At 40.3% G+C, this 23008-nt stretch overlaps 7 protein-coding genes across 7 annotated transcripts; 4 read left to right on the top strand and 3 right to left on the bottom strand.

Moving 5' to 3' along the window:
- Positions 1 to 55: 55 nt before the first annotated feature.
- BDR25DRAFT_259135 (GTP-binding protein-like protein YchF) lies at positions 56 to 1984 on the bottom strand. Its single transcript, XM_033686568.1, has 4 exons — positions 1687 to 1984; positions 1551 to 1622; positions 1011 to 1496; positions 56 to 809 (listed from the first exon to the last, which is right to left on the bottom strand). The coding sequence occupies exons 1-4, from the start codon at positions 1759 to 1761 to the stop codon at positions 261 to 263; spliced, it is 1182 nt and encodes a 393-aa protein (XP_033548752.1). The 5' UTR covers positions 1762 to 1984; the 3' UTR covers positions 56 to 260.
- Positions 1985 to 2136: 152 nt separating this feature from the next.
- Positions 2137 to 3253, top strand: BDR25DRAFT_284210 (DUF862-domain-containing protein; the record flags this gene model as incomplete). The annotated part of the gene is made up of 4 exons (XM_033688106.1): positions 2137 to 2395; positions 2451 to 2581; positions 2632 to 2728; positions 2780 to 3253. The coding sequence occupies exons 1-4, from the start codon at positions 2285 to 2287 to the stop codon at positions 3251 to 3253; spliced, it is 813 nt and encodes a 270-aa protein (XP_033548751.1). The 5' UTR covers positions 2137 to 2284.
- A 29-nt stretch (positions 3254 to 3282) lies between these two features.
- On the bottom strand, positions 3283 to 4228 carry BDR25DRAFT_302753 (translational machinery component). The gene has a single exon (XM_033689865.1). The coding sequence runs from the start codon at positions 4128 to 4130 to the stop codon at positions 3477 to 3479; it is 654 nt and encodes a 217-aa protein (XP_033548750.1). The 5' UTR covers positions 4131 to 4228; the 3' UTR covers positions 3283 to 3476.
- Positions 4229 to 4290: 62 nt separating this feature from the next.
- Positions 4291 to 6601, top strand: BDR25DRAFT_333397 (Tim44-domain-containing protein). Its single transcript, XM_033692837.1, has 2 exons — positions 4291 to 5403; positions 5455 to 6601. The coding sequence occupies exons 1-2, from the start codon at positions 4373 to 4375 to the stop codon at positions 6128 to 6130; spliced, it is 1707 nt and encodes a 568-aa protein (XP_033548749.1). The 5' UTR covers positions 4291 to 4372; the 3' UTR covers positions 6131 to 6601.
- Positions 6602 to 6820: 219 nt separating this feature from the next.
- BDR25DRAFT_302751 (Thioesterase/thiol ester dehydrase-isomerase) lies at positions 6821 to 8121 on the top strand. Its single transcript, XM_033689864.1, has 2 exons — positions 6821 to 7154; positions 7264 to 8121. Exons 1-2 carry the CDS (start codon positions 6989 to 6991, stop codon positions 8082 to 8084), a joined length of 987 nt encoding a protein of 328 aa, XP_033548748.1. The 5' UTR covers positions 6821 to 6988; the 3' UTR covers positions 8085 to 8121.
- A 491-nt stretch (positions 8122 to 8612) lies between these two features.
- Positions 8613 to 11793, bottom strand: BDR25DRAFT_353686 (uncharacterized protein; the record flags this gene model as incomplete). The annotated part of the gene is made up of 17 exons (XM_033695200.1): positions 8613 to 8729; positions 8807 to 8849; positions 8891 to 9012; positions 9042 to 9159; positions 9214 to 9576; positions 9641 to 9860; positions 9903 to 10044; positions 10110 to 10210; positions 10248 to 10380; positions 10438 to 10561; positions 10620 to 10694; positions 10734 to 10805; positions 10863 to 10883; positions 10942 to 10975; positions 11532 to 11635; positions 11665 to 11734; positions 11781 to 11793. 17 exons carry the CDS (start codon positions 11791 to 11793, stop codon positions 8613 to 8615), a joined length of 1872 nt encoding a protein of 623 aa, XP_033548747.1.
- A 10210-nt stretch (positions 11794 to 22003) lies between these two features.
- BDR25DRAFT_353684 (uncharacterized protein) lies at positions 22004 to 22705 on the top strand (the record flags this gene model as incomplete). The annotated part of the gene is made up of 5 exons (XM_033695199.1): positions 22004 to 22036; positions 22081 to 22131; positions 22187 to 22265; positions 22381 to 22465; positions 22675 to 22705. 5 exons carry the CDS (start codon positions 22004 to 22006, stop codon positions 22703 to 22705), a joined length of 279 nt encoding a protein of 92 aa, XP_033548746.1.
- Positions 22706 to 23008: the final 303 nt, after the last annotated feature.

Genomic DNA, 23008 nt, shown 5'->3' with positions numbered 1-23008 from the left:
TGAAAGCATATATGATTTTGTTCATGTGTTTTCTCCCTTCAATGACGCTTCTTGTATTGATATGGGATTCTGAGAGACTTTGAGCAATATCAAGTAATGGCATTTCATCCTGACCCGAAAGTTGAGGATGGACTATCATTCATTCGGGTTGCAGACTGCCTGCTTTTCATGTGGATGTTATTGCCAGGTCCGCCAGCCAAATCACCTGGCCCTAATTTACCCCCGGGCTGGGAAATTCCCTAATAGATCCTATAAATGCACTATGATTTCGCCGCACCCGCTTTGATGAGTAGGATATCGCCGTCCTCGACCACATAGTCTTTGCCTTTCGTCATGATCTTACCCTTGGCCTTGCACGTCGCTTCATCACCTTCCTCTTTTAAAACGTTGTAATTGTAAACGACAGCCTGAATGAAGGTCTTCTCAAAATCACCGTGAATGACACCCGCAGCCTGAGGAGCCTTGGTGCCATTCCGTATCGTCCACTGCCTGACCTCGTCGGTACCAGTTGTAAAGAAGCTTCCAAGGTTCAGAGCTTTGCGCATAGTGACGATGATCTTAGGTAGGGCGGACTTGGTTTCGAGCTTCTTGCATTCCTCTGCGGCTTCCTCTTCCGTCATAGCCGCAAGGCGCTCTTCGAAGGAAACGGAGACGGGGATGATCGGGTCACCTGTAGCGTTTTCCTTTATCCAATTTGCAATCTTAGGGAGATGCTTGTTCTTCTGGCGAATGTAGTCCTTTTCGCTGAGGTTGACGAGGTAGACGACGGGTTTGGCGGTAAGGAGGAAGAGTGGGTTGATGACTTCGACCTTGAGAATCGTTAGCCGTTCCCTGCAACTAGATGTTGGCAAGAGCGGAGGATTTAATATGCTGATCAGAGTTGGACTTCTTTTCAATCGGCCCCTGCGTTAATATATGGGGCCATCAAAGAGCTGGGATTATAGAGCAATCGCTCTTTGTCATCCTGGAAAGAGGGTTCGTTCTTGTATGGAATCGTGTTGGATACATACCTCTTTTGGAGACCAATTACCTTTCCGGACGTCTTTGCCAGCCTTGAGCATCTCGATGATTTTCTCCACTGTGGCCAATTCCTCCTTCATTTTCTTCATTTCCAAGCTCTGGCCGCCTCTCCTCGTGTCTTTGACGAGCTTCTCGTGCGACTTTTCGACGAATTCAATGTCCTTGATTCGCAATTCTTCGCTAATGATGTCCAAATCACGAATAGGGTCGACGTCGCCCTCAACGTGAATAATCTCGGCGTCATCGAAGCATCGGACGACCTGGAAGATAGCATCGACAGCTCGGATATGTGACAAGAAAGCGTTTCCAAGACCGGCACCAGTCGACGCGCCTCGTGTAAGGCCGGCGATATCGTAGACAGTCAGGTTGGCAGGCACGACGGATTTCGGCTTGTATTGCTGCACCAACCAGTCGAATCGCTCGTCAGGCACAATGACGCGGGCTTCTTCAGGGTCGATGGTAGCATATGGAAAGTTCTGTCTCGGTCAACATCACTGGCGAAAAACTCAGGTGCAAAGCAGGCAACTCACGGCGGGATTACCGAGATGGCATTTAGTGATTGCTTGGAACAAGGTTGACTTTCCGACGTTCGCAAGCCCGACCTGGGGTTCACTGTTAACGTGAGAACTCGGAGCAAATCATGTGCGAATAGGGCCTCCTACTCACGATGCCGCTCTTCAAGTTGTTGCCCGGCCTGCCGAGGAGAATCTTCTCCTCCTTCACAGCTTTTTTGGGAGGCATCCTGCTGTGTTTCGCGTAGGTGCGAACGGCTGTGATTGAGATGGAAAACTTAGGTGAAAAAGTGGAGTGGAAGGTGGGAGAGCATTCGAGAGCAGTGCTTGCTGCTGGTCGCTGAAAAATGGGTATCAAAGAAGAGAAAGAAAGGCGGAAAGCCTTAGTGGGGGACGTGGTGGAGGGGTGGTGGAGGGAGAGGATGACTGTCGTCCCTCTCCTCTTGTTCTGCCTGGGGAGACTGTGAGTGGCCTGCAGTTCGGTTGCTGCTGCAATTTTCCAGCTCCCCTCAATCACGTGTGAGGTAGGTGTGGCGCGTCGCCTGTGCGGGTGGCTTGAATGGTGCTTGTGCAGTGCGCTTCACAAGTCTGGCGGGTATTACTGAACGCGGCTACAACTCTTCTTTCTCCACTATGCCTCTATTCCTTTCCCCTCCTTCTTGTAGTTTACCTCTCCACTGAAGGGCAGGCCCTGACCTTTTTGCTCCTTTTCTTCCCTCCCCAGTCCCTCTTGATACGCCCACCCTCTCGCCATGTCTTCCTCAACGCACTCAAAAGCTTTGAGAAAGAGCTCGGTGAGCCACCGATCGACCCTGTCGCTTCAGAAGACGGAGATCAAGATTCACGTTTATGATTTATTACCGGTATTGCCACGCACAGTTCTGCAATGAATTTCTTGAACCTAACTTGCAAATGTAGCCTGGAAAAGTCTCGTCAGTCCTCTGGGCCATTGGCAGCTCTCTCCTACACTCTGGGGTTGTTATCAACGATAAAGAGTACGCATATGGTGGCCATGATCAGCGCGGGATGACTGGCGTGTATTGGACAAAGTGAGCTTCTGGGGCGTGGATAGTCGTTGGACACGTGCTCACATTTACAGACCAGGCCAAGAACCACCTGGAGGCACATTTCGACAAGAAATTCTCCACGGATTCTCATTTCGACCCGAGGAGGAGCTCAAAGTTATCATACATGAGGCACGCGGCAGCACAGCATGAAACACGAACACCGAAGCTGACCGAAACCAGGCTTCAGAACAATTCCAGGGCACCTCCTACAACCTTCTCACAAAAAACTGCAATCACTTTACCTCACATCTCTGCGAGAAACTCACGAGTCGGCCTGCTCCCGGCTGGCTAAATCGCGCTGCCAGCATAGGTGTAGCTCTCCCTTGCGTCGTACCACGGGAATGGATAGCACCACCGGATCATGATACTGCGGATGGAGAGCTCCTTGGCGAGGACTTTGAAGACGAAAGATCATCGATGCTGCGAAACGACTACCGGCGGCGGCACCGAGCATCGGAAGATGACCAGGAAAACTGGGACAGTGAGATGGATCGCATATCTAGCAGTAGCCACGGAGGTAGCGGCGGAAGCTCAAGAGGGCATCCTCGGCACGCGTCCCGAAATGATGTCCCCCGACTCGTCTCGATCAAAGACTCTCATGGTAGGGAGATTCCTCCAGCGGAGAGAGCTCCATTGCCGAGACGAATAACATGACTGTCAAGAACGTGTCCATTGCGATTGATATGCACTTGAATTGTTGTGATATACAGTGGCCAGAACGAACCCCTCTGCATTGAAATTCTTCGTCGAGTTCTGGACGGCCTCATTCCCCTCATGATTGCGTACTGTACAGATATGTATATGCCGCTGGGCCGTGTTTGGGGCGTAGAATCCACCAAAAAGGGTTACATACGCACACAAGGATCCAAAGCCCCTCTCAGCCCAATCTTCTTGGAGCCGGACTCCTCGTTCCACCGAATTTCAGCCTCGTTGCATCAGACAATCGAATAATCTTATCGCGAATCTTCCTTCCTTCACTGCCGAGAATCGCCTTCGTGACAGCTTCTCGACCTGGCCCAAACCCCCGATAGATGACCTCCATCTTCTGGATATCCACCAGCAGACCCTTGTCCTGAATCCTGCTCATGACGAAGGCCGCGAGCTGATACGCCGCATCATAGGTGCCCCTTCCGGCTTTCCTGAACCCAATATTCCCGCAAGATACAGATATCAGGGCGTTCCGATTGGGCTTTGTAAGCGTAATGTGCGTGTTGTGCTTGGTTGCGTAGATGTGGAGATGATGCCGGGGTTCTTCTTCCCACTCTCTTCTCTGGAGGTTTTGGTAGAGCAAGGGATTCACTTGGCCCGTCGGGGGAATCATGTTTTCGTAAGTGCCCGGGGTGCGTTGGAAACTATTGTCGATTCTTCTCATCACGTCATCCACATCGATGCTCTCTTTCGCTGGGGCATGAGCAGTGGAACCGAAGGGTCGGAGGGAGGAGGGAGATTGGAAGAGCGCCTTCGACCGGCATGAGGCACAGATGGAGAATTTCAGAGGGCGGAATGCCCGCAAGGATGTTGGGTGAGCCATGTCTGGAGGGTTCAGTTGGCGATGCGCCAATTGCAGCGGCAAAGGGACGGAAGGCCATCGAAGGGCTCGGCATCTGAGGTTTTTGATATGGTCTGTGCACGCTGGTTCCGAAGAAAATGGCCGTCTCGATCGTCCGCATCTCATCCCATCTACCGCTGCACTCAACTTTTTTCCCTCCATCTTTGGGGCGGGCATTACCTCTGACATTTTAGCATAGGATCTGTTGTATACCCTCTCAAATCATGAGGCCTCCAACCGCAGGCACTTTTACTGTCCGGGCACGATGGGTGAATAGCCAACCATTTGCCGCATCACCTTCTGCGATTCACGGACGAGCAGCGGCATACAGGCGGTTATCCACGACACCACTGGTGTCGCGACCACTTTCGGCGCAGCAGAAAACTTTCGCCGCTCAGAATCCCCCCTCGCCGCAATTCCTGTTCCTTCGGAGCGCTTTCCTGCCAAAGGACGTCCTCTATCGAACCTCTTCTATCTACACTCGCCAGCTCCACTCCCAATCCCCTCTATTCCAGCAGGCGCAAAAACGCACAGAAGATAGCGTGAGGGACAAGGAGTCCGAGCCTGAATGGACGGCCAAGCAGCCCTCCTCTTCTGAGAGCGCTGCGGGGCAGAAGCCGGCAGGGCAAGCAGGAGAAGCCGGCACAGAGGGGGAATCACAGGGGAATAAAGCAGGGGAAGAAGGAGCTGGGGGGCAGAAGGAAGGGGCCGAGGAAGGCGAGCAGGGCAAAAAGAAGGACGCCCCACCCCCTCCCCCCCATGGTGACAAGACTCCGTGGCAGGTCTTCACCGAAACGCTCAAGTCTGAATTCCAGGCATCGAAGGAGTGGAACGAGTCTACGAAGCAGCTGTCAGCTGGTGTAAACGACTTCACCCAGAATCCGCACGTTCAGAAGGCCAGGACTACCTACAACCAAGTCACAGATGCCGCCACAACAAAGACTGCCGAGGCATTGAAAACTACCGGGCGAGTAATTGGACATGGCGCGGCATGGACTTGGGATACGACACCCATGAAAGGAGTCCGTAAGGTTGCGTCAGTAACTGGATCAGGCATTGAGCATGTCACCCGGCCTGTACGTCAGTCGAAAGCTTTTCAAGCCGTGAAGGAGACTGTCGATGATGGCAGCTCCTCAAGGTATGGAGGCTGGGTAGAAAAGGAAGAGCGTAGAAGGAGGAGGGAGTTGAGGGAACTGAACGAACTCCAAAGGTCGGGTGGAAAGCATCACACCGGCCCAATGGAGGAGGATCCCGAGTATGTTTTTAGCACGCCAATCTCACAGTCCAGCTACTAACTTCTTGTCAGTGCCGGCACAAACGTCACTCTACACAAGGACGCTAAATATAAGGAAATCTGGCGCGAGTTCAAAGACTCCTCGCGCCTGATGCAAGGCCTTTTCAACATGCAGTCCGTCTACAAAGAGTCCGAAAACCCGCTCATCACAACGGCACGAAGCATTTCCGATCGCGTCACTGGCTTCTTCGCTGAGAACGAGACGGCAATGGTGATCAAGAAATTCCGCGAAATGGACCCCAGCTTTCAACTTGAGCCCTTCTTGACTGAAATGCGCGAGTACATACTCCCCGAGGTGTTGGATGCGTACGTCAAAGGAGACGTAGAAACACTGAAGCTTTGGCTTTCAGCTGCTCAGTATTCCGTCTACGCAGCCCTCATGCAGCAGTACACCACCGCTGGCCTGAAATCAGACGGTAGGATTGTGGATATCAGGCACGTGGATATTCTGTCCGCAAGATTATTGGAGCCAGGAGAAGTCCCAGTCTTCATCATCACTTGCAGGACACAGGAAGTACACGTCTACCGAAACGCTAAGACCGGCGACCTTGCGGCAGGGATGGATGACAAAGTCCAGCAGGTCACATACGCCATCGGTGTCACAAGGATACCCGAGGACGTCAACAACCCAGAGACCAGAGGCTGGAGACTGATTGAGCTGCAGAAGAGCGCTAGAGACTACTATTGAGCAAGTCCCCTCCCCGACTTTCTCACTTATGACCTCTTTCTTGTATTACTACTATTTTCCGCTCATGTGGTTCCCTACCCCTTTCCTTGGTCTAGGCATCTCCAGGCGCTCAACAAGTCTTCAAAGTCAGCCAGCTTCTCTTAACTTGTTTTATTACACCACCCCAGACGGTGGCTAATTTCTCATGTATTTGTGTGGAAAGGGGTTGGGAAGCGTTGAGCGCCGTACAACGGCGTTTATGATATGAAAGACTTCCCCGCTCATGCTTGTACAGTATACGAATGGTGGTTTGGGAATGGCAGCGTGCTTGCTTGTATGCAGAATGGGATCAGTTTTGGGTGGATGGAGGTAGGATGAAGCCATGATTGACAAAGATACACTCTCGCGCAAAAGGCTCGCCAGCATGGACGGAATATGAGAGTCTAGTTCACGACAGGGACTAGCAATCTCTTAATTTCTCCGTAGCTCTAGCAAAAGGGTTAAAATATAGAACCCCACCCTCCTCATATTGCGTGTTATGCGATTGCTTTCAATCTGATTTTGGTGTCCTTCCCCTTCGCTGGAGATGATTAAGCCGAAAGGAGTTCCGCCACAATCACCCATCTTAGCCCCCGGGTCTTCAAATCCAGCGGCTCCTCAGCTCAACCACTGCTCGGCCGAGCTCTCCCATCCAAATCCAGCGTCCGTACCCCCATCTTGGCCCTCAGAGGCAACCACACAAAAACGGTCGTTCGGAAGCGGAGCCGAGGCAATTCGCATTCCCGAACGCAGGTCCGAGCGCCTCTGACGTTCGTTCACCGCAATCTTTCAACATAAACTCGGCCGCGCATTTACGAGGCGATCGAGTGGCTGTGTTTGATGTGGGCGACCAGGAGTCCCGGCGTCGCAAGGTCGACCTTTTGCAGGTATGGTATCAGGAAGAATTTTTCACCGCTCCGGAAGGGTATAATAAGAGGGCCGTTGGGACGCCCATTTGCACTCAGACCGAGAAATTGGTCTGAGAGGAGATTACTTGGGACGAGCAGTGAGTTTTCATTATTTCGATTCTTAGAAGAGCAGACATTACTCTTAGTTTTCTGTCCTGAAAACGTGTTTCTTCAGGATATCTAAGCTGACATTAACATCAATCATAGCCACTCAAGACACATCAACCTCAACATCGACACCCCCGAACAACTCCGAACGCACCACCCAAACCCCCCAACAGCCACAACCCCCAAAACGCAAACCCCTCTGGATCCGCATTCCAACATTCCTCGCCCTCAGCGCCTTCTTCTTCGGAATCGGGTTCACCATGACGGCCTCGCCCGCCCTCCCAACCGCGCAAGCCCTCCTATCACCTCCCTCCGACGCTGAAACCCTCACAATGTTCACGCCCGACAATGAACAACACCAGGAGATCGAGAAATTCATCTTCACCCACCCTCTAACGCAACGCCTGACCGAAGACGCGAAATACATCGCATCGCGCCCGCATCTCAAGATCCCGCCAAACATGCGCGCACAGAACCTCACTGGCGGGACGCTCCTGGGGGAGGGTAAGATTGCGGTGCCGCCATTGCAGTTTACTACCGCCGATGGCTCAGAGTTTGCATCAATTCAGTATTTGGGTCCGGCGTTGTGCGGGTACCCGGGGATAATTCATGGGGGGCTTCTGGCGACGTTGTTGGATGAAGGGCTTGCGAGGTGCTGCTTTCCAGCGCTTCCGAATAAAGTCGGGGTTACGGCGAGTCTGAAGATCGATTATAGGAGACCGGTGTTGGCGGAACAGTATGTGGTGTTGAGAGCCGAGACGACGAAAGTGGAGGGGAGGAAGGCGTGGGTGAAGGGTTGGTTGGAGACGCTGGTTGAGGAGGGCGAAGACGAGAAGCCGGTTGTGCTAGTTGAGGCTGAAGCGCTGTTTATTGAACCTAGGCAGGCGGCCAGTATGGCCAAGGTGTATTCTGCAGCGTGATGTGCAAGTAATTCGTTTAAGCGCTTGGAAATCGGAGTTATGGGTTGGGAGGAATCTTCTATCCTGGGAGATTCTGGTTAATATGCTTACATAGACATTGAAATATATATTAGAGTTGCTCTTCAACCAAAATATCATCTCCTTAAACAATTCTCGAGCTGTATCAGTCACGGTTGAGTCAAAGAACTTCATTCCAGCCGACAGAGCATGACAGAGCATGACAGCATGACAGAGCAGATTCTAGACATATTTTGGCATCCCGCCGATGTTCTCCCTAATTATAGCAGGATATTCAACTGATCAAATCCGTCCTTTTACACTTCCACGACAACTACGAATATACTATATAGTTTAATTTTGCTCGTTCTATGCCCTTGAAAAATCTGTACAGTATATAAAATCAGAAAGATGTTCGTAATAGAAAAGCACTACGGATTAGCTGGTTTGCCTTTCAGATATCACCTACATTAACACCTCTAAGGCCAACGTCTCCCATGTACTGCCTCCCCACTCATTACCTCTTTCACGTTAGACATTAGCTGAGTCCTCTCTATCTTCCATATCCTCCGTTAAATCATCTCCCTCGGCTTTCTCCAACACCACGTTGTCCAGATCGACATAAGGAAGCGTTCTGTATCTAGCGCGCTTAGCGGTAAATTCATTTTCGAAACATCATCAGTTAGATATCCATCAGCATTCTAGTAAACGCTGCACCCTCAAACCCTTCTCAGAGCAAGAAACTGGTCGAAATCGCTGAGAGAGCATCTTCATCGATTCGATCCGTGCCTTGGAAGACAAGGCAGTACCCGCACAGGTCGGGTAGGACAAATTCATTTGACCGGTTTGGTAGGTGAGTGCGGATTTGAGGCATCCCATAGTTTCTGTACGTGAATCTCTGCTTGAATCGAATATATTCAGCTAGGTTGTTCTATCGAAGCTTCTCGGAGATTTCATGACGTTTCCAGTCCCGGGAGCGGTACTCCGCGAAAAGAACCGATCGGTCGCAATTGGAATGGCAAGACAAGTTGGGAAAGCATAAAATGCGTTCATATTAGCCATCCTCCACGTAAACTCACTAATATTTGTGTTTTAGCATTGCGATCGGGAAGTGATTGCAAGTAATACAGACAAGGTTTGGGAACTCCTTCCGCTGCTGCCATGAGCGACATTGTATGCATAGGGGCTCCCCTTCCTTGGCTTTCTCAGCCTCCATGGAGGGAAATGGCCTTTGAATTGTTGTTTGGGTATGACTGCCCGGTGTTCTTCTTGAGAAGAAATGGTAAATAAAGCCACTTTTGAACATGGCCTAAGTATCGTCGGAATGTGACGTCTCCTGAGGCATAGCAACTTTTCTTTCTTTGGGTCCAAGATGTAGTGAAGCCGCAGCTCGTGCATCGTAGCTCTTGAATTTAATAGAAGAACGGAGGACGCAACCGAGCTTTCTAAGTTTGTAACATGAATGAAGCAGCCATCGTCGCTGTAAACGAGCTTGCTTGAGGTGCATGCATCGAGTACACCAATCAAGCCTTAGCACATTTGTGCACACTTTCATTGACGAGCTGAGTGGTGCTTCTGGACGGCGATACCATATTTTTTTTCCCACGGGAGGGCAGCCCATGGCAGTATGCATGTTCGCGAGGTCCTTCCCAATTCTCACTCTTGCAAGTATGGTATTGGCCCTGGGTGTAAAATGACACATAAGTAAATGGGAGCAACTCATGGCAGCCTCCAAGGTGAACGTCTCGGTGAGTTTCGCCCGACAACAGATGCTACAGCCTGTATCATTAGTATAGACGTCCTTTAGTCATGTAGGGGGACTAGTGAGGGTGTAACGGTCACATTGCCATCGGTACCGGCCGGGGTCATGCTGTATGTCCCCACGAATGGCAGATGCGTTGCGAGGGAGGCCCAGGGTCATCTGGATTCTGATAAGAGACCTCCTCGGTACAATATGAGCACGCTAGAATACGAGAGAGTGCCTTATCCTGGAGACGGAGAAATAGGGCTGAGATTGAAGGAGAATACTTTTACGACAGGGCCCTCAATAGCCTTGAAACACCAGTGTGAAATGCAACTGTAAACCTGGTCATGGTGCAGCAGAATAGTATTGTATTGCTGTGGAGCCGCTGGGGGCAGCCGTATTATGCAGAGAGGTACAGGCACGAGTAGCTAGTGGCCTGGCCTGGTTACAGCAACTCTGTACGTTGCCTATCACCATCTGTGTTGGCCGTGGGAGTGGGCCATAAATAGTCGAGTTCCTAACAGCTTCCCTAGTCCAGAAACCTAGTGCACCAGTCTCAGCGTACGTTCCCAGAAGTTGTGCAAATACTGCTTCCTAGAGTTGTCCCAATACGATGTCGAAATATTGCGTCCTTAAGAGGCTGGTTGAATGGTGTCGACGACGTCGTGGCGGTCTCACAGCGTCTGATGAGGGCATCGGGGATTTGCCGGAGTGAGCATCAACCACGATCATCGAGCTGAAGTCCGCCAGATTTTGAATTACATTGTTTCACGTTGCAGCAATAGGGACAAAACATACTAAACATCTCTGATAGATAACCGCAGCTATAGGCATTCCTCGCAGCTGGGCGGTTCGGAAGGAGTTTCCAACTGCGCAGCCTCGATCATCTACCTTTGATCGTAATATACGAATAATATGCCTTCCTTGGTTTTTGTGAACCCATTATAATGCTTCGTTTGAGCAAAAATTGCTTGCTTGGGCTGCGATTTCGCGAACATGTTTCTTATAGCCAACGTGAGCTTCGGTGATCTGTGCACAATAAAACCGGCCCACCAGCACTGACTCTGATGTTGTAAATAAAATTGGGTTGTTGCTTAACATCCCTCCCTGCGTCACCGGACACCCCCCGTAACCGGACAAACTACAGGTACTTCGTGGGAAAAACCACCACAATAATGCAACCTAGCTGTGAGTTAATAGCGCATATGCATGTAATATATATCTTGCTATTACTTAACACTGTCCTTTATTTTGTTATGTTTTTGCTTAGAATCCTGCTTTTTTTTAACATAATTCTGTGCCCTCTACACTTTTAAAGTAAAACAGCTACAGAGCTTATATAGAGTAATATAACATGTTTATAATCCTATAAAGCCTTTATAATGCTTCTAACATTATGTTAGCTATTTTATACAGTTTCTTATCTATCTAGCCACGCGTGAGTAGGTAAGAGCTATTTAAGTACAATGCGCTGCTGCACGCAGGTACCTTCTTGTAACACTTGCAGTATTAGTAAGCCTACACTGCTACAGCTATGCTAACTTATTAGTAATATGTACTATATTATAATTATTGTCTTGTTCTAAAACATTAAACTATACACACTTTTAAATTCTTGTTAGCATGTTTAGTTAAGTTATAAAACCTAGGTAAACGCGTATCTTAAAGCTTCTAAACTAACAGCGTGGATCTTAGTTGTTCAGGACAATAAGGGGGCCCGCGCTGAGCGCTGTTGTTTAGCGCCGGCTGTGCATTCGCTCGCTGCCTCACAGTCTCTTCAGCTCCGCAACTGCAACCTCCAATCGCCTGGCTTGCCGTTTGTGTCAGAACGCCCCGCACAACCAGTTGGTCTTAGGCGGTGTACTACTAACAGTTATATAGAAGATCGTGCTTATAGTTACATGCCTGGCTCGCAGAGAGCGTATACAAGCCGCGTTTGCCACACCCTTGTTAACAAAGAGAGAGCATGCGCGTGTATAGAACTTCTAATGTGTGCTCTAACATTATAATCCACTGCCTAATAATTGCTAATTAATGCTAACTAGAGAATATTAACGCCCTTAGTCTATCTGCCTACTTTCTCTCCTCTAGGGCTTACTCTCTCTGCAACTTAATAGTTTTAAAAAATGTCTTAAAGTTCTATGTCTTATTTATAAGTATGTTGTGCTTTTCTATAAGCTCTGTTATTATAGTAGCAGTTATTTTTCTACATTTATCTAGTAATAGCATATTAGAAAAGTTATTTTTATTAGGTATTAGCATAGTGTATGTGTAAGCCTAGAATAATGCTGCTTAAGCTAACACATTATACTTATTACTACAGGCACGCCTCTTTATCTTATAAAAGCAGAACAGTGCTGTTTCTAATTCTAGTCTATTATACTAGGGCCTATATGCTAGGAAGTAGGCAACGCTTTGTAGTATATAATTTAATTAATAAGTTAAAGAGACTATCTTCTCTAGACCCCTTTTACTACTTATAGCTCTAATTTTCTGCATAATAAAAAAAGTATATATGCGCAAATTAAAATAAACCTAAATAAAGTGTTTAGTAAAAAGATCTAATCTTTCTCTATATAAAAGTTACCTAGTATATGTTCCTAAATAGTAAAGAGACTGTAAAGTGTAAATACACTACTTTAAAAGTAGAATAGACAGGTTGCTGTTAAAAGCATGCTAGTCTACTAATAAAAGAATGTTAGTAACAGGATTTATAGCTAAATAGCGCATCTAGTAGGTCTTACTTATCTAACAGTCTATTAGGTCTTTTACTTCTTTAATAGTATCTAGTAGATTGTCTTTATAAAAGACTTCCTAACTTTATTTTAATTCTAATAAGCTTAAATGTAGTCTACTACACTTACGCAAATAACACAGTAGGTGTTTAAAATAAGATTTTATAAGCTATACTGCAGAGGTATTATTCTCTGCTTATTTATGTTAGACTAAGTAAAAAAGAACAGCTAGCTATGTTAATTAACACCTACTATAGCTTTTATAGCGCGCACTTTTAGATATCTTTTTATTAAGTCTCCTTAACATATTCTTCTTCCTCTTACTATAAATTAGTAAGATATACATACTAAATAGTCTTAAAAGTATGTACGCTTAATTCTTTTTACACTTTATTTATTAATAGTCTATTTAAAAAAGCTGCTTCTTAACATTATAATCTAATAGTAGACTACCTTATAGTATTAACTTAGAAACGCTGCTAATCTTATGCAGCTCTTTCTTTAGAGACCTCTTATCTTTAAGTCTAGTTTATGTAGACAAGAAGAATTTAATAAAGCAAGGCGCAATTAACTCCTACAGCGTCTAGCCTCTAGTGTGCTAGCAGCTTTGTTTAAAAATAGGCAGCTAAGAGGATCTATAAGGCTCTTTACTGTTAGTTGTTACATCTGACAGATACACGTAGCATTTAGCAGCATTCTGATACCACCTGTACATGGAGTTAATAGCGGTTGTTAATTCCACATGATTTGTCTTATTAATACAAACTCTACATACACTTGCGACAACATCAACTTTGTTTAACCGCTTACATAACCTGTAATTTTTACTGCTTAGCTTATTTTTTAATATTTAAAACCACTTATTTCTACAATCTCTGTTAGACTCACATCCTTGTGATCACACTGCTTAGGGTTAGGGGCCTAAAAATAGGACTCCTTCCCCCCCCTTCCCTCACATTCTTTCTTCTCACCTATGCTAGAGAACTAAAAATAAATTATTAGCAATAGATAAGTATGCCTCCTTGCTGTAGCTATAAAATAACTGCCTTCCTACTTAACTAGTCCTTAGTGTTCTTAGTACTCCTCTTAAACTGTCACATCTATAGACGCTTATCTTAAAAGCCTTATTTCTTTAGAACAACTATCTAATACTAGACTCTCTAAATTGCAGACTAATAAAAAGTTAATAGAAGAAAGTTTTATAAAAGTTTAGAAATATTTAGCTATACTAGTTAAAGAAGATGTTCTTATTAAAAACAAGAGTAATGTTACAGTCTACAGTTGGACCAGCGTAACTCCACCCAGGATGCTCCACAATATGGTACGGTTGGAGCGGGACTCGCTTACAGACCAAGCGGAGGACGCGGAGGTAGCACGGCTACCTAAGATTATGGAAGAATGCGTTGTCTAATAGGTGTAAGGACGGAGCTCTGTACCACTACGCCAATACAACCAAAAAGGTGCGAATAATCAACCAACAGTTAATTATTGCGTACAGAATAGTATATATACCCGTCGCACGTAAGCACCATCTCGGCCTTACACGTAAGCGCCATCCCGGCCTTACAATAGGAGGATAGGACGCAAATTCTATAAGTCTAAAGAAGCTTAGCAAGCTCTGCTTAGTAGGCTTATGTAGGCTTATCTAGCTTGCCTTAGTGTCCCTTATGCATGTATATAGTTCCTATATTAAACAACTTTTAAAAGGTGTGTTTAATATTTAGTTTATTTTTTATATAAACTAAGTAGCATTTAGCTTTTTAAAAAGCTATAATACTATTTATATATCTTACACTATATATACTTCTAACTTTGTTTATTAGAACTGTTTAACTCTAGCTTTTCTACTGCTGCACATAGGGTAAACTATAATCTAGTTACCCTCCCTTCCTCTATTAGCCTAATAGCCTGTACGTAGGACTGTACACCCTACTAGATTAGCCCCTACTATCTGTTCTACTTCTCCCCTAGAAATATTATTAGACCTAAGTGCTTTACAAAGTAAAAATTATAACATTAAATACTACTTTCTTTAAAAAGTATAGTAACCTTTTAACATAATTTAGATTCTAACATAGCCTACACTGCGCTATCTAGATCTATAGAAGTTCCTACCTAAAGTAAAGCTATTCTAGCAAAACAGATTAACTCTATCTAAGACAACATTAAGAAACTCTAGCAGATTAGTAATAAAGTTAGTAAATTATTAAAACTTAAGTAAAAAATAGCTAACTTTTATAAAAAAAAAACTATAAATTTATAAAACCTCTTACTTTTTATTAACTCTTATAAAGCTACTACCTAAGCCTATTAGATACATAAATTATAAGTAAAACTAGTAAAAGTTTAAAACATCTTAATAAATAAAGTAAGTATTATAGCTAAAAAAGCTTTAAAACTAGCTTTTTTAAAGCTTTTTAAAAAATTATTAAAAGACCTTTAACTATTCTTTACTTAATGCTACCTTTATATGTAGTATAATAAGAGAGCATTTTAGACTAACATAGAAATAATCTTTTAAATAAAGTTACACTTAAAAGGCCCTCTTATAATCTAGTTCTAACTCTACACTAATAACTAAATAGACTTTAAAGCTAATAGCGCCCTACTTAATCCTAAAATAAAAGAAGTATTTAGTAGCATTAAAAATTTTAAAGTAGCTTTATTAGCTATTTATAGAACTTTAGACAAAAAAAAAATTATAGCTAACTAACTAGACAATATAAAGCAGGGCAGCAGACTAGTCTAGAACTATGCAGCGCGTTTTAGGGAATAAATAGCCATCTGTAGATAGAACAACTAGAAAGCCCTATGCTGCATGTTTTATAACAGACTAAATAACAAAGTAAAAAATAAGTTTATGCACATAAACTAACTAACTACTCTTAAAAAATATATTAAAAAAGTAATAACTTATAATAACTATTATAAGGAATATAAAAAAAAAAGAAATTAAAGAGAACTTATTAAAAGCTAGAATTTGTCTCTAAAAAGAAAGAGCTTTTATAATATAACAAAAAGCTAATAAACCTTAGTTATATAAAGTATACATAAAGCCCCCCTTTTAAAAAAAGCTAAGTTCTAGAACGCAATAAGCTACTTTTAATAAAAGAATAATAAAAATAGCTAAAAAATAAGGCCTACCTAAACTATAAAAAAGTAAGACATTTCTGCTAAAATTACCTAAACTTCTAAAAGGAAAAGAATAAAAATACTACTATAATAATAAAAGCTATTACTGCTAAATATAGCCTTACAGATAAGGAAATATAAGAAAGACTAAATAATAGACTTTACTAGTAATATAAAAAAAACTACTCTTTAAACAACTACTTTAAAGTGTATTAAAAAGTAGTTATTTAAAATTTTAGTAGCCTTAATATAGTGTTACAGAACCTTATAATTTTTAAAGAATATAAAGAAAAAACTTAGATTTAAAGATACATTATAAATGTTTAGAAAAAAGAAGAATAGTTCCTTCTCTAAGATTAAACCTCTAGTACTTTAGCAAGAGAGCTTTCCTAACAGTTTTAGAGATGCAGGTGCTAGAAGTGTAGGTTACTACATAACTACTTAAGTAACTATATAGTCTTACTTTACTAAATAAATATTAGCAATAACTACTTAACATTTAACATTATATAAAAAATAGCTAAAGTTAAATATAATATTATAAATAAAAAAAAGTAATAGTAATTTTTTACTAAGATTAAAGATTAAAAGCTAAAATAGTTAGGCAAACCTGCTAGGTTTAAAGTACTATAACTAGCGCCTAAGAAACCTAAGACACTACTTCTAAGCCTAGTAATCTCTAAAAAAGCTCTTGCAGTATAATAAAATTATAAATAATATGTCCTCTATAAAAGCAGCACCTATAGCACAAGCAAGTGCTAATAGAAAGAGCACCCTGTACAGCTAGTACAAATAAAAGAATATCCTTAGTAGACTTAAAAAAGTCCCCTTAACACATTACATAGACCTAATAATTGTCTATACCCCTAGTACTAGTGTACACAACAATACTGCGTTAAACACTAGGATAACAAACATTAAGCAGAATAGTAGCCTATATAAGAAAAGAACTACAACAGTTGCCTATAGTAAGAAACAGCCTTAGCCTGCAAAACTACAAATTGTTACACTTATTAGACAGCTCCCCCTTATAAATAAGAACTATAAATAAAGTGTAATAAATAAAAAAACTGCAGGTTCTACTACTTCTAATAAAAAGTAGTAAGAAAAAAAAACTACCTAACATTACATTATCTAGTTAAAGATTATAAATGTAAAGCAGCTAACTACTATAATTAAAAACATTAAATTTATAAAAAAAAAAAATAAATTTAATAATAACTTATAAAACATTAATCTTTATCCCCTTTTTAATAAAGAAGTTAAACATAACATATCTATAGTAATTATAGTAGGGTAAGGGGCAGGACACAGCCTAACAACCACCTTCACGTACAAAGGATAGCCTAGATTAGCTCTTATAAATAGCAGATGCACCTTTACTACTATAAATAAGGATTAGGTAGATAAGTAAAGTATACTATTCTGCATAAAAAAGAACTTATTTAAGGTAACCTTTACTAACACATTATTAATTAAGTATAGTAGAGGATAAATTAACTTAAAAACTTATAAAAAAAACCTTAAAACCTCTAGTATAAAAGATTAAAAATCTATAAACATACTTAAACTAAAAAGTAAATATAATGTAATTTTAGGCTATAACTAGCTTAGAACTTATAATTCTGTAATTAATTAAAAAACTATAACTATAAAAACTCCTAACAACTACGCACGCATAACCTAGTTAGCATACTATAACAATAGATGCCTAGTCTACAAATAAGCTAAGCAGGGTAGCAGTTACTACCCTAGGAAAAGGAAGCTCTAAAAATTCCCTTACTAAAAACTAAAAGCTTAAGTAATAAGAATAATAAAAAAAAAACTTAAAAAAGTCTTTTATAAAAAAATTAAAGCAGATAAAAATATAAAATAAATTAGTGTTATATAAGTCTAAAAAAAAGGTTAAATTCTGCCTAAATACAAAGACTATAAGGACATGTTTAAAACACTAGAAGACCTTAGAGAACTACTACTACACTAGCCTTAGGACTATGCTATTAACCTAATAAAAGATTATAACCTAAAAACGCATAGGCTCTGCCCTCTAACTAGGGCACAGAAGGAGGCTTTGCAGGAGTATGTTAATAGGATGTTAGCATAAGGCTATATCTAGAAAAGTCACAGTCCTATAGCCTTAGTAGTAGTCTTTGTAAAAAAGAAAGGAGAAAAAATATAAGTCTATTAGGACTATAAAACTCTAAATAATAACATAGTCTAAAATTAGTTTTCTCTACTAATTATATAAAACATTATAAACTAACTAAAAGAAACCTAGTACTTTATAAAGTTTAACATATAAGACAGATTTAATAAAATAAGGATATAAAAAAAAAATAAGTAGCTTACAGCATTTAAAACCTTATAAAGGCTTTATAAATTATTAGTAATGCTGTTTAGTCTAATAAACGCCCTAGCAACATTTTAGTAAATTATTAATATAGCCCTTAACCTTTATTTAGATGTCTTTACTTTAGTATATTTAGATAATGTCCTTATCTATTTAAGGGATACCCTAGAAGACTATGTATAGAAGGTATAAAAAGTTTTAGAATAGCTTAAGAAGTATAGACTTTACTTATAGCTCTCTAAATGTAAGTTTTATGTTACTAAAATAAAATACTTAAGATTTATAATTAATAAAAAAGAAATAAAAATTAATCTAGCTAAAGTATAAAAAGTACTTAAATAGCTAGAACCCTAGATAGTTAAGAAAGTAAAAGGATTCCTAGGACTATTAGAATATATTAGACAAATAATTAGAAACTACTTAAAAATTACTATACTATTAATAAACACTATAACTAAAGAGCAGGTAATAGCAAAGTTTGTCTAAACCTTAAAAATAAATAAAGCATTTATAATGCTAAAATAAGCTATAATAGATAAACTAGTATTAAAAATGTATAACCTATAATTAAAAACAAAGATCTACATAGACGCATCTCTTAGAGCTAGCAGAGCTGCGTTATACTAGAAGCAGGAAGACAGAAAATAGCACCCTGTTGTGTACTACTCTGCTAAGTTCTTAGGTTCTAAAGCAGGCTACAGCATACCTAACAAAGAGCTAAAAGTAATATTAAATGCTATAAAAGTATAGGCTATAGAGCTATATAGAATAGCAAAGCTATTTAATATTATAACTAACTATGCAAACTTAATTATGTTCTTATTAGTAAAGAAACTATTACTAATGCACATAAAATAAGTAATAGAACTTACATAGTTTAACTATATTATTAAGCATGTGCCTAAAGCATAAAACTAATAGGCTAACACTCTTAGCTAAAGACTAGACTACTTTAATAAAAAAAAAAAGGGAACTAAAGAATTTACACTTTTTAAAAAAACTAATAAAAAATAAGTCTATAATAAGCCCTAACTTATAAAAGAATTCTACATGCTTATAGCTAGTAAGTAAAAATAGAAAAACCTAATTTAAGAATATTATAAATCTCTAATGTTTAGGCATCTAGAAATAGGCACCCTTTAAAAAAAGCTAAGGACTGCTATACTATAATAAATACTAAAGGTAAAGCAACTATGCACAGAGGTGCTTAAAGAATGTAATACCTGCAACAAAAATAATCTAAGAAGGCATAAAGCCTATAAATATCTTTAACTAATTAAAGCACTAAAGCTACTATAGATAATAATTATAATAGACTTTATTACAGAATTACCCCTATCTAAAGAACTAGGAACAGACAAGATGTACAACATAATTACAGTAGCTTTAGATAAAACTACTAAGTATTTACATACTTAGCTCTTAAAAAAAACAATAACAGCTAAAAAATTTATTTATAAATTAAAGTAAAACATAATATTAGTATATAAATGCCTTAGAATTATTATCTTTAACTAAAATAAGCTATTTACTAGCAGTTTCTAAAAAGCAGTAATGCAGCACTTTAGCATAGCACATAAGCTATTAATAGCCTACTACCTGTAGACAGATAGACAGACTAAAAGAGTAAATGTAGAAATAGAAAAATATTTAAGAAAGTATATTTTCTACATTTAAAATAACTAGCTAAAATAGCTTTTAATAGCATAGTTAGTAATTAATAACATAAAATTAGCTATAATAAAAGAAACACTATATAAAGCTAATGTTAGATATAACTTATACTTTATATTGCATAGAAGTTAACTTATAGACTTATAAAAATTAATAAATTAGCTAATAAACCTACATTAAATACATAAAAAGTTAGCTGTAAAAGTAAGGTCTAGCAAAGCAATAATAGAAAAGTACATAAATAAATTATAATAACTAGAACTAGAAATTTACTTAAAAGACTACATATATCTTAACACTAAAAACCTTAAGATACCTAGACCTTCTAGGAAGCTAGCAGAAAAAAAGATAGAACTATATAAAGTCCTTTAGACCTAATAGGACAACTGTAAGCTTAAGCTTCCCTTGCATATAAAGATACACCTATAGTTTTATATCTCTAGACTAGAAAAAGCACTTAAGAAAGTCCTCTTATCTACTTAAAAATAAAAAAATAAAAAAGTAGAATATAAAGTTAAATATATTATTAGTAATTAAAAAAACTAAAAGAAATTTTTAGTAAAATAAAAAAAGTAGCTTACTAGTAAAAACACATAAAAACTAGCTAAGAATTTAAGAAATGCGCAGCTATTAGTACAGAGGTACTTTTAAGCTTATCTAAAAGAAACTAGCTAGGTAATAAGGCACCTATATTAAAAGAAATAGCTACATTATTACTAGATAGTAGCAGCCTTTAAAGACAAGTCCTAGCTAATAATAGTTAAAAAAAGAAATAGCCCTTTACTTTAGCTTTAAAAGCTTTTATTTTATTTAAGAAAAATAAGTTTTTTTTTAAGTACTTTATATAACAAGCTTCTAATAAATCTAATAATTTTTAAATATAATCCTACTTAGAACACTTTTTAGCCTTTACCTCTAAAGTCTTCTAAACCTAATGTAATATTTTATTATTAAGGTCTTGCTTTTAAGCTTTTATAGTAACTGCTTTTTAGAAAAGTGTTTTCCTCTTTTTCTTTAAATAATCCTATATAACATTAGAAATAAAGGTGTTGTATTTACTATTTTTTTTTACACACTTAACGCACTTGTCTAAGAATAAAGTTAACACATAAGATAACTCTAAGAATTAGTAAGTGCTATAGGGCTTTATCTTTGTCTAGTAAAAAAAATTAAAATAATAAATAACATAAAAATAGTAAGATAAACAAGACTAGTAAGCTATTTAGCATAAAAAAAATAAATATTAAAAATGCCTTTTAGCAGAAGGGCACTAACATTATAAATAAGCTCTTACTAACACAGTTGTGTAAGTAGAGCAGTAAGGACGCTGCTAGGAAGAAGGGGCAGCGTGTTACAGTCTACAGTTAGACTAGCGTAACTCCACCTAGGATGCTCCACAATATAGTACAGTTAGAGCAGGACTCGCTTACAGACTAAGCAGAGGACGTGGAGGTAGCACAGCTACCTAAAATTATAGAAGAATGCGTTGTCTAATAGGAGGATAAGACGTAAATTCTACAAGTCTAAAGGAGCTTAGTAAGCCCTACTTAGTAGGCTTATGTAGGCTTATCTAGCTTACCTTAGCGTCCCCTACGCATGTATATAGTTCCTACATTAAATAACCTTTAGAAAGTGTGTTTAACATTTAGTTTATTTTTTACATAGACTAAGTAGCATTTAGCTTTCTAAAGAGCTGTAATACTATTTATATATCTTACACTATATATACCTCTAACTTTGTCTATTAGGACTGTTTAACCCTAGCCTCCCTACTGCCGCACATAGGGCAAACTATGATCTAGTCACCCTCCCTTCCTCCATTAGCCTAATAGCCTGTACGTAGGACTGTACACCCTACCGGATTGGCCCCTACTATCCGTCCTACTTCTCCCCTAGGAATATCATTAGACCTGAGTGCTTCACGAAGCAAGGATTGTAACAAGTAAGCCTATTATTAATAGCTTATAAGAACTTAGAATAAGTAAGTAAAACTATAATCTAGGAAGTTATTAGAGACTAATGTAAGGTTTAAGATTCTTTAATACACGTAAAATAAACCTAAATGTTATTTAGTATAAGCTCTGCCTTAGAGATCCTGTAGCAACTGCATAGAGCAAGACCTACCTATTAGATTATGTTAAAAGATCTGTAAGAAAAGTTATAGTACTTAGGCTAAAAGAGTACTAAAAAAAGAAAATGCTTAACAGCGTAAGTATAGTTCTTACTACATAGCGTGCCTTAATTAAAAAAGCTAACTGTAACGGCGCAGGCAAGACAATAGGTCCGAATGCGGAGGGAATCCACTCAGAGGCATATGGGAGTGCGTGGGGACTCTGAACCTAGGAATGCCATTGACACCTATAGGCCTTGTACGAAAGGATATCAGAAAACTACCGAGCTAGCTACGGGGGCGAGGTGCGACTAAATACATGAAGGAATAGGGGTACAGCAGGGGGCAGGGCAGAGTCAGGGCCAGGTCGAGGTCGGGGCCGATACAAGGGCCTTCCGGAGGTCCCGGGCGACTCGAGATGGAACAATTCATAAGGATCGTTACACTACCCCCCCCTCTGTAGACTAATAGTCCCTATTAGTAGTAATTATAGTACAAAGTATCGCTGTCATGTCCTCTGCCTCCTTAAACCGAAACTGGTCTGATTTAGCTAGGTGTCCTTGCTCCAAATTATTCCTTCGCACTGCCAGCGGTGTCCTCCACACCCAACGCTATGCGCGCCTGTTCTGATAGTGATCTGTATAGATGTCTAGCTAATTGTTCCTTGCCATCTGTGCAGTTATTAATTTTAGGCGTGCGTTTAGTAAGGTAGCATTAGGTATTGTTAGGGGTGCCTTAAAGGTCTCTTGCTATAGGGTAGCAGTGATAATTTAAGGCATTATTAGAGGTGATTTAGTGATTAATTGAGGTCTATTAGGACATGTTGCTATGCATTGACTCTAAATCAGGTGGGGTATGGCTTGGCTAGAGCGTATTTGACTCTAGGGTTAGAGGGTGGTTAGTAGTTAGGCATTAGCGGTTGTCTCTAATCCTAATAGGTTATTAGTAGTCTCTAAGTTTCTACCTTAGCGCATTCTTTACAACTTTTCTAAAGGCAATCCTAATTACATAAGGATAGGAAGTTTTAAACCTAAAGGCTTTAGTTAACTAGAGGTTAATAGGATCTAGTCTATAGACTAAATGTAAGGACGGAGCTCTGTACCACTACGCTAATACAACTAAAAAGGTGCGAATAATTAACCAACAGTTAATTATTGCGTACAGAATAGTATATATACCCGT

This window comes from Lindgomyces ingoldianus (assembly GCF_010093535.1).
Source record: "Lindgomyces ingoldianus strain ATCC 200398 unplaced genomic scaffold BDR25scaffold_12, whole genome shotgun sequence".
NCBI lineage: Eukaryota > Fungi > Ascomycota > Dothideomycetes > Pleosporales > Lindgomycetaceae > Lindgomyces > Lindgomyces ingoldianus.
The sequence above is the reverse complement of the archived record's forward strand: the minus strand, read 5'-3'. Positions and strand labels throughout refer to the sequence as shown.